The sequence below is a fragment of the Mastigoproctus giganteus genome, chromosome 6, assembly GCF_048544385.1.
Source record: "Mastigoproctus giganteus isolate SK-2022 chromosome 6, ASM4854438v1, whole genome shotgun sequence".
In the NCBI taxonomy this organism is placed as follows: Eukaryota; Metazoa; Arthropoda; class Arachnida; order Uropygi; family Thelyphonidae; genus Mastigoproctus; species Mastigoproctus giganteus.
This window is the reverse complement of record NC_143580.1, coordinates 26,244,341-26,258,266: the sequence shown is the minus strand read 5'-3', so window position 1 is coordinate 26,258,266 and position 13,926 is coordinate 26,244,341. Positions and strand designations below refer to the sequence as shown.

Here is a 13,926-nt window from a genome sequence, read left to right as displayed (position 1 = left end):
TACTCTTAGTACTATTACTATAAACTGATCCATCGTTGGGACAAGTGCATCAATAAAACTGGAGACTTTGTGAAGAAGTAGTGCATGTTCACTTATTGCTTGGTGTGCAATTTCAACTTCGTATTATTAAACATCATCGACAGAAAAAACTGTTACCTTACTTTTCGGAAACCCCTCGTAGTCCCGTCATACCCTTAGTTGGTCTGGTGCTTAACAAAAACCTAACATGACATAACCATACGGCATCAGTATATTGCGTCAGAGCGAATTCGTATGTCGACTGTCTGCTTCCTGAATAAACTCAAATAACCTAAGATGTTAAAAAGTGTGAATGAGATGATTCACACTTTTTAACTTGTCAGGGCCCTCGTGGGTAGCACAGTTGGTAGCGTCACCGTCCTCCCCACACCGTGTAGAAAAGACTGAATTCGAGTCCAGTCCATGACAAACGGAATTTCTATGGGCCTTTTTAACAACTATGCTGAGTTGACTGATCTCAGGCGAGTGTATCGTGTTTTTTTCTCCCAGAAACTCTGGGTTTTCGGTTTTCGTCTAGCAAACAGAAAACACACAATTTACAGAGAATATACCGGAGCAATATAGCATTAGTCGCTTATGTTCCTAAAACACTGTTACACAACACTAACGACTAGTTATTCAATAGATAGTCGTTACTATTGTAACGACTAGCTATTGAATTCTTTGTTTACACAAATGTAAGCAAAGAATTACTTCCCTCTCGTAAACTGGCACTTTATATTAAAGAAAAAAAAGTACAGTTTAAGCCTTTAAGCTACAGTTATCCAACTTGTACACTATACATTTTATAACCTGCTCGTTGAAGCCTTTGATTGCTATTTGTGCTACTGTATAAAGGCTTCCTTAACTTCACTGCCCTTATGAAATCATCACTCTTCCAAATCATGTTTCACTCTTCCAAAATCATGAAACTCTGCTGATCAAATTGGAAGATTCGCGCATGATTTTGAGTTGACTGCTTCACTTCTACACATGAAATAGCACGACTACTCTCTCTGGAGATGAAGAATAGAAACAGCTTTCCCTGAGCTTTAAAAGTTGAATATTTTTGGAAAGTGCTGGGAAGATTATTTCTGCTGATTTACTTGAATGGTATCTCAGAATTTCTGTTCTCTAAGGGATAAAAAGATATTAAATGAATCATTAGAACTCTGAACTCCATAGTCGTTATGCATTTTGTTATTATTATGATTTTTGAAGCAAACTTACCAAGTTATTTGAAACAGTTAAGGGTGCTTTTCAACTTTTTACGTTACAGTATGTACATGCCAAGAATATTCGACACTCTACCCAGAATTGCGTAATTATTCAACGGCCCACCTTTTTGTTCCTAATCTGTAAGTTTATGGTAAGTATAGCGGTATGCAACTTCATTTGTTTCGGGCGAAAACAAGAGTAGGAGAGAGATGGAAGATATGAAGTACCAAAGTCATCTGCAATCGACAAGTTTTAGTAGACTTCAAATTAATGATACCAAAGTTTTATGACAACATCCTTTAGACACGGTACGCCTTTGGAAACCTGTGATTTAAAGTTAAAAATTAAACACATTTTGTTATTTTAACTCTTTCTTGTTTCAGAAATGAAGACGGCTATGTTCAGACTCACTTCCATTCGGCTTTTGACAATGTCATGGTTGATATTTACAGTTATTATTATTTCCGCATACTCTGGAGCTTTCCTTTCTTTTATAACACTTCCAAAAGCTGACAATGGCATAGAAACTGTAGAACAGCTAGCAAAGGCTATTCGAGAGAAGAAACTGAATTGTGGTTCTGAAAAGGGGATTGCAACTCATGACATCCTAAATGTAAGTTAGATACTCCTATACTTATACTACTTATATAATGCGCCTTTTCTATTTGTTGATTTATAACCTAACCTCGATGAACTGATCGAAGTAGGCAAAAGCAAACTCAATTGGTGTTATTTTTTCTCTCTGGACTTATGTTCAGTGCAGTACTTTTCCGATTTACCGACCTTCACAGGGAGGAGTGCTTATGCTATACTGATCACATCATATTTCTTACCACTATCAGTCCTATGTATGATCATCAACTTTTTACCAACAGAATAAATACAGTTCTCAGCAAATATGCTGGTACCCGGCACAATTAACGCTGTAAACCTAGCGAAATCCGCGAATATCTTTGCGAGTTACATGCTTCAGAAATTTAGGCTCCTGCTGCCTCTATATCTATACAACCACGTTTGGCAGATGAGCATTGGCTGATCTCCAAGATGAGAAATGGCTGATCTTCAAGCACCAGTTGCCCCTCAAGTCAGAACCACAGAGTTGCACAGAACCTGCAGTATAATAAAGCAAAAATATATCTACGCGAAAAAACTGTGTACCACACTGAACATGTTGACAGCCATATTAACTCCTCGAAATCTGGGAAATTCCAGTGGAGAATCCCTCTTCACACCTTCAGGCCCTTTCCATCCCTTAAGTCAAAAATGATCGCTTTCATATTGCAGATAGATTTCTGCATGTACAAATATTTCAAGCAGTACAAGGCCGAGATGTCTTTTTCAAATATTTTGTGAGAGACAGCAAAAGATGGAGGCTATCCTTCCAGAAATTAAGTGATTTTTTTTCAAAATTCTCTGACATGTTCAAACCATCCTTAAAGGCGAGTGAGTTAATGTTCTGATCAGTACTTTGTGTGAAAGTCAGGAATCTGCCTTGTTGGAACTGAGTTAGCAATCATTCAATTAATTTGAACCTGCTCACTTTTATTTTTATTTTTTTATTTTATTAATAACAATATACACAACAGGTAGCCATTAACAGTGTATCTGAGATCAGATCAATAAACATAATAACAATAATGTGAAATCCTACAGGACGATAAACATTGATATAGATTCAAACAATAAAAGCATATGTACAAACGAGGATTGTATTAAGTTAAGTTACCGGTAAAACAAGTAATAATTAATCCGTTAGAGAATAGAAAAATAATATAACAAATAAAAAGCTACAATAATTAGATGTGAGCTAGTCACTTTGCAGTTTAAGTGAAGAGGCAAACTTGTGGATGGAGTTCATCAGTGATTGGGAGTTGTCAAAGAAGTCAATGCGAGAGTCATTTGCTGATTTGCTGATTCTGTTCAGTGGACTGAACTTCATTAAGTCCGTGTTGGCAGAGTCAAGGCGAAACGGTGTAAGGTTCCTGACTTGTCTACAAGGAGCATTGAAGTTTATTTTACTTAGGATATCAGATGCTTCGTAAATTCCAGTGATTACTTTGGCTAGAAGGGCGATGTCAGCAGTAACTCTTCTAGTGCACAGAGGCCTCAGATGAAAGTAATCACACAGCGATTCATAATACACTGAGTGATAGAATAGAGGATTGCAGTACGTAAGGTAACGGACAAAGTTTTTTTGGACTGCTTCAATTTTGTTAGTTAAAGTCTTTGTGTGAGGATTCCAGATGGGTGAACTGAATTCAAGGATTGGCAGAACAATAGTTTTATAGAGGATAACCGCATATCTGTAGCTTTTGAACTTGTATGTGTTCCGTTTGATGAATCCCAGTGTTTTGAATGCTTTGCTGGTGATTTTAAGGACATGGGCATCGAATTTAGCACTGCTGGAAAAGAGAATCCCCAAGTCGTTAACTTGGTCACACCTTTCGATGATCACAGAGTTAACAGTGTACTCCGTATTCATTAGTTGTGGAGATCTGCAAGATGAGAAAGAGATTACTTTGCACTTCGAGGGGTTAGCAGACAAGCCATTCAGAGATAGCCACAGAGAGAATTTATTGAGAGCACATTGAAGCTGTTGAGAATCGGTAGTCTCCTTCACTGCTGAGTAGATCTTAAGATCATCTGCATAGAGAGCAACTTGAACATTGGAGGTGTAGATGAAAGAAGGAAGATCATTTACGAAAACAATGAAGAGAAGAGGACCTAAGGGAGAGCCTTGTGGTACTCCGCTTAGTGGTATAAAACAGTCTGAGTTCATTTGATCGATGATAACGCTCAAGGAACGATGCGTAATATAGCTGCGTAGCCATTAGAGCAAAGGGTCACGGATACCATATAGCTTAAGTTTTTCCAGAAGTTGTTCGTGCGGGACTTTATCAAATGCTTTGGATAACATTAAACTTGCAAAAGCTTATCTCCCTCTTGAACGTACACACACATTTGAATGTGTAGATCCCGAATGCCATAGTTTTCGTGGGTATTTAATAGATATCTCTGAATTATTTTGTGTTATTAGGTATCCATAATAATTTTTAATGTTATTTTCGCCACAGAAGGAGATCCCCTCTTCCCCGTCTCTTCGATAGCGCGCTTCTTTCTACAAAGTAACTCTCCTTTTGGTGATAAAAAGGTTGCTAAATAGTCAGTTAATATTTCTATGAAAGTCATTTATAAATTTTGAGAGGAGAAGTATTTTTTAACAAAAACTCTTTTTACTGATCAGTGCAGAACGAACTCTGATTTTCATTATTGAATTGAGAAAATAATATTGAAAATGTTTCGCAGTCACTAGATTAACATGTTGACTGACGCTAACCCCGCTAGGTTTTTTCCGCCCCCTGATCGGATATATGTAGCTCGACACCCACTGTTTCATACGGAGCTGCGTCAGTGGTATATCACTAAAGATTGCTGGGAATATCTGGTGATACGTATGATGCAATTTCTTTAGCACTAGGCGAAAAAATAAACGAGTAAATGGTGATCATTTAAAACTTCTGCATTATACGAATTTAACAAATACAAATAACAGTTAGCTAAAAGTACCACCGCTGCAATATTGATTTTGAGAAATAATATTGTAATGTGTAGCAGCCAGAAAAATTATATACACTGTTCTCATCGGAAAACCAGCAAACAAAACAGTTTAATATCACCTTACACATATCCAGGTATTTAGATTCGAAGTGTAAAACAGAATGAATTTTAATCGTCTCATTCCTCATTTGATTTCAAAGTGGGTAACAATAGCTAATCTTCTAGCTATAAAGAAAGATAAGAAAATCGATCTTTTCTAACAACAAATACAGTACTTAAATGTGTGAAAAAAGTATGAAAATGTTTAATGATACTTAGCACTGAAATGTTATCGCCCTGAACAAGGTAAATGTTGGAAGCGAACACAGAATGGTAAGGTGCACACTTGATATAGATGTAAGAAAAGAAAGGAAAAAAAACTGACTCGAGTAAATAATACGAAGGTCTTTGAGATAACAGAAGAGGAGAAAGAGCAGTATGCACTGGAACTTAAGAACAAGTTTGAGATTCTGCAGACTTCTCATGACCAAATTATCAACTAGGAATATTACAACTTTCTGAAAGTGATAAAGTCCAAGAAACCTATAGGGAAAACTAAATCCAAAGAAGAAAAAATTAGACAAGAAACACTTGTTATGATGAACTGAAGGCGACAAATGAAGAGCAATATAAACACTGGCAATGAGAAATTTGAGTATACTGATTTATGCAAAGCCATTTGAAAGAGGCTCAGAGAGGACATAAGAAGATTTAACACAAGAAAAGTAGAACAAGCATTAAGGGAAAACAAAGGACTTAAATCAGCAGCCATGAGCAGTAATACAGAAAGACAAATGATACTGAAACTGAAGAACAGCGATTGCGTACTTATAAATAGCAGAGAAGGCATAATTCAAATAGCAGAAGACTACTATAGAGAATTATACAAGGAGCGAGGGAATGATGCCAGCAGTGGGGAAGATGGATCGCAAATTAGCAACACATATAACATACCCGATATTCTTCCTGATGAGGTAGAACAGGCGTTGAAGAAAATTAAAAATCAGAAAGCCCCGGGGGAAGATGAAGTTACCTTAGAGTTGTTAAAATTGGGAGGAAGAGAAATGACACAGAAACTGGCAAGACCCTTCACAAAATACATTAGGAAAGGCGTGAACCCTAAGGAGTGGAATAATGCAATCATAGTTTTGCTGCATAAGAAAGGAGATAAATCAGAAATTGGAAATTATAGACCAATTAGCTTGTTATCCCACATCTACAAGTTGTTCACAAGGGTCATTACTAACAGATTAGAAAGAATACTTGATGAGAATCAACCGAAAGAGCAAGCTGGCTTTAGGACAGGATTCTCAACTATGGATCACCTTCACGTAATATCACAGCTAATGGAGAAAGCAAATGAATATGAAACACCATTATGCCTGGCATTTGTGGATTATGAAAAGGAATTTGACTCCATACAGCATAAGGCAATGTTTCGGGCACTGGAAAGACAAGGCATAGATACCCCATATATTATGATTTTGAAGAAAATATATGAGAACGCCACCTCCTTTTTTAGACTAGACAAAGACAGTAGCAAATTTAAAATTGAGAAAGGAGTTTGACAAGGAGTCACAATATCTCCGAGGTTGTTTACTGCTGCCCTTGAGGAAGCTTTCAGAAGATTAGACTGGTCGCAGAAAGGAGCCAATATGAATGGAGAGAACTTAAACCATTTACGATTTGCAGATGACATTGTGGTCATAAGCCACGATCTAAAGAATTCAAAGAAAATCTTAGTAGTAAGGATTTTGGACTAAAGATGAATATGGCCAAAACAAAAGTAACGATGAATAAGTATGCTACAGAAAGGGACATAATGATTGAAGGAGCAGTAATTGAAAAGGTGGAGCCATATACTTATTTGGGACAAGTTATTAGCTGTAATAATGATAAATGGATGGAAGTCAAGAGAAGAATAAATTTTGGATGGACAGCATTCAGGAAATATGGTCACATACTGAGGAGCAATATCCCAATTTGTCTGAAATGTAAAATAATGAACCAATGTATACTCCCCACCATGACTTATGGAAGTGAAAGTTGGGCACTCACCAAAAGAATGGAAGAGAAGCTGAGAACTACACAGCGAAGAATGGAACGAATTATATATACACATAGCTGGAAGACATGATGGCAATTGGTCTAAGAAAATAACAGATTGGTACCCAAGAGGAGCTAGAAGAAAACTCGGAAGACAACGGCGGAGATGGATAGATGAAATTCATGAGTTTGTGGGTAGCAATGGATTTAAAATGGCTGATGATGATGATGAGCTCTGCGAAAAAATTAAAATAACACAAAGAATTTCTCAGCTGTGCAGTTGTGCATTTATTTAAATTTAAAAGGTCATGGCTCTTTTTTGATGGTCTCTTTATTGGCTTCTTCCTCAATGTTTGAAACATACTACTGTGCTGCCGCTTGTATTTTGAGTTGATTCACTCGGGATTTCAAACATACATTAAATATTATTATCTCTATTCAAGACTAATGCAGAACAAAGTTGAAGAGCTATTCGGATATTACGTCTTGTATCTCAAGATCGGATGCCTGTGGTATGTGGTCTACCAGGGGATAGCTTAGGACTATACCCAGAGAACACAGTTCGTTTTCTTCTGTTGTCTTCAAGTTGCCCATAGGTAGCATTACAAAGATCATTTTGAATATAGATATCCCTGATCAAAATTATGGCAGAATAAAGTTGAAGGGCTATTTGGATATTGAGGCTACTTGGACTCAAGTTTGGATACCAGTGGTTGAAATTGGAGCATATGTACAGATAGAGCAATACATGGACTACCAGGAGACAGCCTAAGATTACATCCAGCGATTGGGTTTTTTTTTCTTAATTATGTCTTAAATTTGTCCATAGGATAACATTATGGCGGCCTAATTGGTATTAGGAACATGTAGTCATGGAAACAGTGTGATATTTGGAGTGCTGCCACTTGAATTATTTCAAACATATTGTACATTTATGTAAACAAAGAGCCCTTAGCTTGATTGGATAGGTAAAATTAAAGTTCTAGTGCACCTTTCTTTATTTTTACTATTAGTAGAAGAGAGCGGAGAGTGAATATTTATGAGACATAATAGTTTATGAAAACAATGACTTATGCGCAATAAGTTAAAGGTACACTACACATTGGAAACTTTACCTGGACTCTGGCTCAAGGTAAAGATTTCAGAATATTGGTGAATTATGATGAGTGACATTGTGTCAAGTGATAAAGTACACGACTCGACAAAATTAACAGAACACTAGTAAACGTTGTGTAACTCGTGCAGATTGCTATGAAGCGGGACAAAATTTGGCATGACAATGTACCATAGAATGACGATGAAATGAGGGCACAGCGGGAAACTTCGGATAGGGATGAGGAACATTTATAAGGGCTGTATAAGAATAGATTAAGAGTATAAAGTTGAACGGTTGCATTACAGAAGTTGAAATAAGATGCTGGAAAGATGGTCACATGATATCATACAGCGTTGTTGTTGTTGTTCTTGTAGTAGGATTTTAGGAGCATCAGCGACTAAAGTCATATCACTCCGTGTATATATAGTATAAATTGCCCATGTTCAAGGGTAGACCTTTTGTTTTCTGGACGAAAAGTCCGAGTTACTGGCAGAAGAAAAAACATGCTACCCTTGCCTGAGGCCAACTAATTCAGCCACATTGCGAAAGAGGCCCATAAAAATTACTTACGTCATCGACGGGACTCGAAATCTATGGTACCCAAGACGGCCAGTACGGTTATTTATTTATTTATTTATTGTGATCCGCATGATCCCCCTCAAACAGCTAAACATGTCTGGCAGCTGTAGACCACGCCTGATATAAGGGTGTCTATAAGATTACGTGGAAAAAACCCACCCTTTTACAAGCGCAGACAGTTCACCAAGTGATCGAGGAGTCGGCTGTCGGCATGCAAATCGATGCGTTAAGAAGACTCAAACATCTTTCACTACTTGAGCTCTTTGTTCAGTGGTGTTTTGGTTCATGAAAAGAAAGTCTGAGCCAGCTGCACTCCTAAACAGTTGCATATAGGTTTGATTATGTGTTCTGGGTACCTGGGCACAGTTACAATACCCCTATCAAAAGCATGAATAGGGGTGCAGCCGTTGATCATTATTGTACTGCACACAAGAACATTGCCTCCTCCATAAGTGTTCCTTTCTCTGATGTCAGAGGGATGGTATCGCATCCCTTGTGATCTCTAGATGAAATAACGTCTAGAACCTGTTTGTAGGCTAAAACGGGACTCATTAGGGAAGAGAACTCTACTCCATTTGTCAGGGCTCCAAGTCATGTTCGTGGCACCAGTTTCGACAAACTTTGCCGTGGTTTTGGGTTATCGGAATTTATTTATTTTATTTATTTTTTTGTACTTTGTTGCGGCCTCCATGATTTCCCCTATACGCCGCTGTAGCTTCTGAAGGCACTAGGCCAAGGCCGGCAACTGTGTGTGTGTGTGTGTGTGTGTTATGTTATGTGCGTGTGTGTTTTGCTATGTTGAGTGTTGAGTGCCGGCACCTGGCATTTCGTAGCCGGGGGGCATGGAACACCTGGTCCCCTGACTCCCATCCCAAGTCGCGTGGAGGCAGCCAGGTTCCACACCCAGGTAGAGATTCTTATTGAGATTTCAAGAGAACTTGAAATCTCAAAGATTGAATGAATGGGGTTATTGAGATACAAACTCCTGGCTTCTTTGCGTACAGTAAATTTGAATTGAGCCTTCTTAACGCAATTTGGTTGAAAAGGTTTTCGCCTGTGGCCGCAGCAACATGAAGAGACAGTTGATGACAGGAAAATTCAAAAATTATTAACGATCCTCGTGCAATTTCCAGTTTACTGGATTCAACAAGTTATTTGTAAATAAATACTGTAGGAAGTATTTCAGTCTAAATAGAAACATGATTGTTACTTCTCTTGATACATGCCCTTACACTGAATAATCATAAAATGCATACACCTAAATTAACTTTTAATTACCATTCACGATTGCTATTCCAGGCAGCTCAAAGTGAAGACATGAAAGTCTTAGGTGATAACATGAACGAAAACAATGACTGCTCCAGTGTAGATGAAGGATTACTTAAAACTCTCAAGGAGAGATTCTGTTTTATTCACTCTGATCTTGCTATTGCTCTAGCAGTTCCTAAATATGGAAAGATAAGTTTTCAGCTTGGAAAAGAATCATTTTCTCTGTTGTACGGTGGACTATATATGAAAAGTGGTCATCCATGCAAGGAAAAATTTTCTGTTATGTAAGTAGGCACTTCTTTTATTATTATAAATACGATATGTGGATAAAGTTCTGTATTTTAAATAAAATTTGTGAATTTATTTGTACTTTATACAATCTTTATACAATTTGTACACATAAAATTGACTTTACTGTGAGGTCTTGTGAAGCGAAAGAAATTGTTCGGCGAATAATTAAGTGAGAAGTGGTTGAATAAACCGATAGTCGAGATTATCTTATAAAAAGTAAAGAGTTTTGACAGAATGTGAGTAGAAATGGACATCGTCGAGATTGCAACTGGGACCTTTATATTTGTGAAATGAATGAGGCAATGTCTAGGAGGTTTAGAACTTTTTGCAGATTTATAATATATTCAGAGTTATAGAAAATGTGCTGGGACATATTGTATGAAATAATAATTTTTGAATATAGAGTATATAGAATATATCCAGCTCCATGATATAAATTGGCATCGAAAATGTCCCTCCCTCGCTGTGAGAATCCGTCCTATTAATATTTTACAGAGTAGAGGCAGCGAGATTAAACACCTCCTAGAGAGTTACCAATAGGTGCTTGTCCGGTGGACTACATTGCCTCCGACCTGCGAAGACCATTTTAGACCTCAAAACGGAAAGAAGACTGTATTTTACCATGATGCCCATCATAACCTCAAAGACATCAATCATATTGCATGACGGAAGAGATCGAGGGAGTTTCCAAAGCTTTGTTTTGGAGAACAAACATTTCAACACTTCAAGCCTCCAATAAGTAAAGTGGTGGTATTGCACAAGTTGATGAGAATCATCTACTACCTAGTGTGTGTGTGTGTGTGTGTGGGTTGGGGTGGCTCCTAGGCAAAGGCCCATCCTAGGCAAAGGATAGAAGTTATTAAAGTAAAGAAGCTAAGCGTCCTGATAACAATACCCATTCTTTGTAGTAAATTCATCTGACTGTATATCCCAATTTATAGTGTAACAAGTAATATAAAAAAAAAAAAATTAAAGTCAATTCCTACTTAGGTCAACAAAGAAAAATTTTATTTTAGTTACTTTTTATTAAATAATTACAATTATTAAATTTATTAAATAATTGCAAGGGTCGATACCGTTAATCCAGTTTGTTTGTTTAGTTTATTGTTTTCATTCATTTTTAATCCCACGTAACAGGAGCAAATATACGGTCCACTCCATCAGTGGCCCTGATGATGGAGTAAGGCTTCTTACAACAGGGGGGCGCCCGGTACCCTGAGGGGCACGCTAGCGACATAATTATTTTATTACCCTATGCCATTCACCTTCTCGACACGTAGCTCAATCTTAAGGTTAGGTAGGAGAAGTGATCAACAATTGATGACAAAGATTTTAAGGAGAGAAATCGGAATTGAACCCAAAGCATAAAATTTCTTCAATTTTATTTTTTGAGAAAAATCCTTCATTCTAACCACTAAGCCACAACTGCTAACTCACTCTCGAAAATCATTTGGATAAGACGTCTACTTAAAGCAAAAATTTATTGATTTTCGCAAGAATTGAACTCGCATTCTTCACCTTCACGTGAAAAATACTGAAATCCTTGCATTTTACCGATTGAGCTACTGCCTGTTGATTTCAATTTTATTCCTAAATTTATATCCCGCTAAATATCTTATATAAGAGAAATTTTTTTCTTCCATATAAAACTAAAATTAATTAATTAAATTTAATTAATGAATTAATATTTGAAAAAACTGTATTAACATCAAGTGTCATCCACTACAAGTTTAAAAAAATGTATTTGAACTTGAGTGGATGAATAAAAAGTATTTTATTAACGATTGAAAATTTGAACAAGATATATATATATATATATATATATATAGGGAGAGTGTGAACTAATAGTAGGAATTGAAAAAAGAAATTTGTTTACCAAAGAACTGTAGTTGACTTTGACAAGTAGTTAATATGTGTGTAGCAACAGTGATTATTTCTTTTGGCAGAAAAAGTTTCTTATTTTACTCTGTTGTTTACGAAAAGTAAATGTAATTTTATTTAATTCTTCTCTCAGGATTATGAAGATTATGGAATCTGGTGTTAACAATAAGTGGCAAGATGAGTTAGTTTTTCTTGAAGAACTAAAGTGGAAAGCCAATAGACAATCTGAGGAACCTTTTCAAGCATTAAACACTAACCATCTGCAAGGGGCATTCATCCTTCTAATTGGGGGTTTTGCAGTATCATTTTTAATTTTGCTTGTTGAACTGTTTCTCAGAGTTTTAGGTTATTAAAGTAATTAGGAAAATGTTCAGGAAATGAAAATAATTTCAATCTCCACTATTTTCTAGTATTTATCAGTTTCAATTTCCTCTGTGATGTTGTCTCACACAACTTTTCATATAACAGCTAGCCATACACCAAAAATCGAAGGACAATTAACTGCTGTGTTTCTTTCTTAATGTCCGAATTTTATCATATGCTTAATCAAAGAGATACTAGCTCAATACGTTACTCTTTTTAGATGGCCTAAGGGTTTGTCCTTGTTGACTTGCTGTTTTTTGTTTGCCAAATGACTCTCAGTTTCTTTTTAAAGTTCTTATTACGAAGTATTGGTAATTTTTGTCACAAAGCAACTACTGTCATGAGATGTCGGTGTATTGTGTCTACAAATTGTACGGATTCTGTGTATTGCGCCAGTAAATTGCATACATTATATCCGGATGGTGCATAAGTGGGTAGGATAACAATTATCGCTAAGACTCGCGCAACCCAAGCACGAAACCTACCAGTAATCATTATTCATCTTTTTTTTTTTTCATTAGATTAATGTTTTCTGTAAAATTTTGTTTTATAAAGTTATGCGCTAGACAGTAAAAAATAAAGTGAATTATGAATGCAAAGTTCTTGGAAGAATTTAAGATACTTTGCTGAAGATTTGAAACACGCTTTGGTCAGCACAAAAGAGATGATTAAAGAAAGGGAGATGGTAACTTAAATGTCCATTGTATCTGCAAATAAATTCTCAAATTGGCATTGCATCATCCTGTTTGTGGTGAATTTTTCTTTTAAAATTTGTCTTTACTTAAATCTTGCATGTTGAAGATTCATATCAATTATTATATTTTATATACATAAAAAGGATTCATTTTGTTTATTCAGTTGGACATTCAGATTAAATGAAATTAAAAACATTGATTGCATTACTATTATGAATTTTGCTTAACATAATTGCACAATAATGACCTAACTTAATTAGTGTTTAAATGAAAACCAATCTATTGAATCTCTAAAGTCTCTAAAGAGTCCACATGATCATTAAGAAATGAGAATCCTCACGTAATCTGTATTGTCCAATCACATCTACATTCACTGGAAAAAAAATCAATTAAATTTTATATTATTTTATTCATTGCAGTGTGATCATAGACCTCTAGGCAAGATATTTCGCACCCACTGTACGAGATTTTTCGCTCAATTTTTGAAAGATGGATTTGAGAATGTTGCAAATCCACATTCACTTCAAAATCACTTCACGCTACACGTAAAATTATATAGAATCTGAGCCTAACAAACTGATGCCAAGAGAAACACAAATGAAATCACTTCACCTCCAGTTTTTCAACTTCTTTAGGATCCAACTTGCTGATGAAAAGGGAGGTGTCATGTTATTGAAATGACGAGGCGTTTGGGGTGACAAGGCGTTTGGGGTGACAAGGCGTTTGTGTATCAAGCCCAATGTAACATATAGGTACTTACAGTGGGCTTGATACACACTTTTCGTCATGCATCATACGCACTATTGAATTTCTATAGGAGAAACGTCCTACTATCTTTGCTGCAAATGTTTTATTGAAATCGAGCATACAGGT

At 36.3% G+C, this 13,926-nt stretch overlaps 1 protein-coding gene across 1 annotated transcript in view; it reads left to right on the top strand.

Moving 5' to 3' along the window:
- The window catches only part of LOC150084105 (putative glutamate receptor), a 57,546-nt gene extending 45,198 nt beyond the window's left edge, over positions 1-12,348 (top strand). Inside the window, exons 9-11 of the mRNA XM_090376117.1 lie at positions 1,620-1,849; positions 9,854-10,107; positions 12,129-12,348. Of these exons, the coding sequence (XP_090232243.1) occupies positions 1,620-1,849; positions 9,854-10,107; positions 12,129-12,348 (704 nt within the window). The remainder of the gene's footprint in view (positions 1-1,619; positions 1,850-9,853; positions 10,108-12,128) is intronic.
- The last annotated feature ends 1,578 nt before the right edge of the window (positions 12,349-13,926 follow it).